The sequence below is a fragment of the Berghia stephanieae genome, unplaced genomic scaffold (assembly GCF_034508935.2).
Source record: "Berghia stephanieae isolate SIO BIC M18660-M18661 unplaced genomic scaffold, UCSD_Bste_1.3 scaffold3978, whole genome shotgun sequence".
Taxonomy (NCBI): Eukaryota; Metazoa; Mollusca; class Gastropoda; order Nudibranchia; family Aeolidiidae; genus Berghia; species Berghia stephanieae.
The window spans coordinates 2,849-7,218 of NW_027625264.1; the positions used below are offsets into that span (position 1 = coordinate 2,849).

Here is a 4,370-nt window from a genome sequence, read left to right on the forward strand (position 1 = left end):
AGCATTATCATACCACATCACTTTACAGAACAGTAATAGTTGGCTGAAATTTCAGTGAAAAGAAATTTAAATGGGAATCACATTTTTATTGTGAATCTGTGAAAGCCCACTCCCCAGTCCCTAAGCATTGCAATCACAATACCTTTACCAAAAAAGACAATTTTTTTCTGGTATTTATGAAGGACCAGTCCAAGGAAAAAAGTATAATGACTGATTGTAATGTGGGATGCATTCAAAAATTTTATACGATTCAAGAGTGAGAGTGAGAGAGTGAAAGTAGGGGGTCCAAAAAAAAGGCAAAAAGGCACAAGGACAAGAGTAGAGTGGAGATGTCTCGAAGTAAAGCTACTCACCAACTCAGTGACTGGTGACCCTTGGAAAGAGGCGTGCAGAGTTCAATATTATTGATGCTTACCAGATATGATCTCGAATAATCAGTTTATTATACACAGCAGGTTGACTCATCACCAAAATTACAAAAGTAAAAGCATCGTCAGGCTCAGGTGTCAACAGTCAACAGCTGATCGAGACTGTATTCTCCTGAAAGCAGAAAAGAGCTCGTAATTTTTTAGAATGAATCCTGACAGTGACCAGGACGAGAACTACAAAATAGTTCTCCAGGGTGGGTAATAATTTTTGTCATTTAAACTTAAATGGAACAATAAAGAGCTATAAAATATTCTAAATATGTTTATAATTATCAATTTAAGGCACACGCCTTCAATGAGTGCTATCAATATTTTAGTACCAATCGTCGTCAGATCATTATCTTTTAATGATTATCCTACAATAACTGTGTATGGAAGCCTGTCACAAATTTGTTGAAAAGTCAAAATGGCGTCTACCATGGACGCTGATGCAAAGGAAAATCCTTGCAAATCAGACAAACAGACATTGCTGGCTGTGCTGCAGTTTCTTCAGAAGCATAATTTGAAGGTGAAATAACGAAATTGCAAGTTTATGACTTCATTATTTTTCCCTTTATTTTCCATATTATATCTTAATAAATGAGAAAGTGGCACCCGTCGGTACCCAGTCCGAGGCCGAGGGTCCAATTCCAATGAATTACCACCCCAGTGATTCCAGAACTTTTTTTTTCTTTTCTTCACTTCTGATTCTTTGCCACCCCGGTTGCTAATAAGGATTGTAAGGGAGGCCTTCCACAAGTTTCTGGAAGTGATTGGGTTATTTTGTGGGATGAATGAAAAAGTTGGGGCACTTTCGTAAAAAAAAGTGGTCCCTGCCGACGGCCGAGCGAGTAATTTTACTTTGACTTTGACTTTGAATAGCAACCGGGTTGCCACGTTTGTAGATTTTTTTTTATTTGTGAGAAAGGTTGTTTTTTTTTTTTTAGTTTTCAAAACGGAGTGTCAACTTACACACGGTAACTTTAGTTTTAGACAGTTTAGTGAGCAGCAGCAGTGGGAGTCAAATTGTGACCCAACTCGTCCCATCAGAAAGTTATGACTGGAAATTGCCGTTCGCTTTTTACTAAAAGTTTTAGGGGGGTTCAATTAAAGATGCATAACCTTCGTTATAAAGAGGAATATCGCAGATATTTTGGTATCATTATTTTCGTTACTAACTGGGCACCTAGCCTCAGGATCTGTGTACACTGTAACATTCATACACAGTAACCTTGAATCTCGCCTTTAATGGGTTAAATTATATTGTTTAATTTTTTAAAATAACACACACATGCACAGACACATATCATATACAAATCGAGGTCCATCCATTTCTTGTATTGTAGCGGCAAACCAGTTACCGTGTACGTAGGAAGGGGGTAGGGGTGGACTACAGATCCCAAGAGTAATATTTTCACTATTATTATTATTATTGACAGGTGTCAAAACTATGACACTTGGGATCTTCCGAAATGTGGGTTCATACAACGTAAAGTAATGATCATAATAGTGTTGTCTCTATCAAAAAAAAGGCCACCTCTATTTGCAGTAAGTACTGCGAATAATTATTTCCTCTATTTGCAGTAGTACTGCTCTAGTAGATATCATTCATTTCAGTTATTTGCAGCAGTAACTTTTGAGCCTAGAGCTTTATTGTATTATAGACGATTGGGCGCGAAATATAAAATAACTAATAAACTACATTATTATTATTTTTTTTTTTTAAACTTATTTTGTTATTATTATTATTATTTATTTATTATTTTAAAGATATTATTATTATTATTTTGCGTTTTGTTGACGATCACGATGTGTCTGTTGTGTAGTGATGGTGGTGTTGATGTGGTGGTTGTGGTTTCATGTCTCATCCGAAATGTTTATTGGCTCTGAAACCCCTTGTATTTGTATAGAACTTTGGGAACATTTGGTGCCATGGAAAATCTCATGATATTTTTTTTTCATTTGTTCTCAAACAGGAAACAGAAAGCTTACTGAAAAGAGAAGCAAAAGTTTCTGATGAAGATCTCAGATCTGAGGAAGATAAAAAGCCCAATGTTCAGGCATTGTCTGTTTACAAAAGGTGATGATAAGATGTGTTACCCTGCGCTAAAAAATAACATTTGTAATGTAAAGCATGTTTCTATTGATTTACCATGCCCAATGCATTTCACAATTCTTCTTCTTCTTCTTCTTCTTCTTCTTTTTCTTCTTCTTCTTCTTCTTCTTCTTCTTCTTCTCTCTTCTTCTTCTTCTTCTTCTTCTTCTTCTTCTTCTCTTCTTCTTCTTCTTCTTCTTCTTCTTCTTCTTTTCTGATTATTATTATTATTATTATTATTATTATTATTATATTATTATTATTATTATTTATTATTATTATAAATAGTAATACTATTATTGTTGTTGTTGTTATGTTATTACCTTGATCATTTCTTTTCTAAACTGATTCACTGTGTGTCTGTATATAAAGTAAACATGAGTTTGAATGTTTACAATTACAACAATCCATTTCACTTTATTTTACAGTGAGGGTGACCCAAGCTTGTATGAAGACTTGTATCAGGACCTCAAAACATTCATTGATTCCTGCCTAGATGTTCACAAGGTATGAAATTCACTTTACTTTGACTATTTGTGTGATATCTGTAGTGTAGATGTAATGCAACAATCTGCTTTGACCTTCAGATTTAGCTGTTAATTCCGATTTCAAACCCCTTTTGTCTTTTTTTAAAAATCAGGGATACCTCGAACTCGAATACCGCTACTGAGATACCAGTCCCTTTGCTTATGAAGTGAAAGCAGTTGTTACTTTGAGAAGCTTTTCCACAGCACCAACAATATCAGATCTTTCAATTTAATATTTTCAAGTTTTGTCTTCTTTGTCTAGTGGTGTTGTTATTATTGTTATTATTATTATTATTATTATTATTATTATTATTATTATTATTATTATTAATGGTTGTTTTTTTCTTTTCTGCTTTTCAGGTGGAGTTGTCTACAGTCTTGTATCCAGTATTTGTTCACATGTACTTAGAACTTATTTACAATGGGCACGAGTGGAATGGTGAGTCATTAGCACAACCAGTGTAAATATATGAACAAGTTTTCGAAGTGTTTAGAAACAAAAAAGACATCAATATTAAGCCATTTCGACTAAGTATGGGATTATTTTCTTTCCATCAGGATCTCTAGATTCAATAATGGAAACATGTCCAAAATCCCAATGGTCGGTAATTAAAAGAATAGTCAAAATAGCTTTTCGGCGTGTTGAAATGTGGGCATAAAGTATCGAATTTGTTCACACTTCTTTTTTATTTGTCACTTTGTGAAGGTATTCCTGCAATATTTATCACAGTAGCCTTTCAGTTTGTGTGTGTGCTTTTTTATTTTCTTTAGGGGAGGGGTGTGTTTTTTTGTTTGTTTGTTTTGATTTTCTTTTTGTTGTTGTTTTCCATTCTTTATTGTAGAGAAAGATCAATATTAAAATCCTTTCAGTTACTTTATATACAGATTTAAATTATTTTTTTTAATTTTTGAGTCAAAGCATTTTGGAAATAACTTTTTGACACAGCCATGAATCTTTGCACTTTCAAATATTTACTTCTAGGCACATAAGAATATGCACACCTCCCAAGGCTCAGCAAAACAAGGGAGGAAAAAAAAAGACTTTTTAAACTTAGAGTTTGTCAAACATGAAGTCATCTCATTTTGCTACAAACAAAAAAATCGAGGGATTTCAACATAATGATTTGATGTGGTGAATAGAGGGTAACTTTATACATTTCTCTTTCTTTGTCTATCTAATCACCAGCCTCCGAATTCTACTCAAAGTTTTCACGAGACCAGGATGAGAACTACCATAAGGATCTTGCATCCTTGTCCAGTGTTAGGAAGAAGGAACATATGGATGGCAACCAACTCATGGACACGTTCAAGTCAGTCGGATTAAAACAAAAGAAAAAAAAA

At 34.0% G+C, this 4,370-nt stretch overlaps 1 protein-coding gene across 1 annotated transcript; it reads left to right on the plus strand.

Moving 5' to 3' along the window:
* Positions 1 to 830: 830 nt before the first annotated feature.
* On the plus strand, positions 831 to 4,339 carry LOC144961753 (transcription initiation factor TFIID subunit 5-like; the record flags this gene model as incomplete). Its single annotated transcript, XM_078894840.1, has 5 exons — positions 831 to 936; positions 2,384 to 2,487; positions 2,931 to 3,009; positions 3,390 to 3,468; positions 4,216 to 4,339. Coding segments are annotated over exons 1-5 (488 nt in total), but the record flags the coding sequence as incomplete, so codon positions are not given.
* Positions 4,340 to 4,370: the final 31 nt, after the last annotated feature.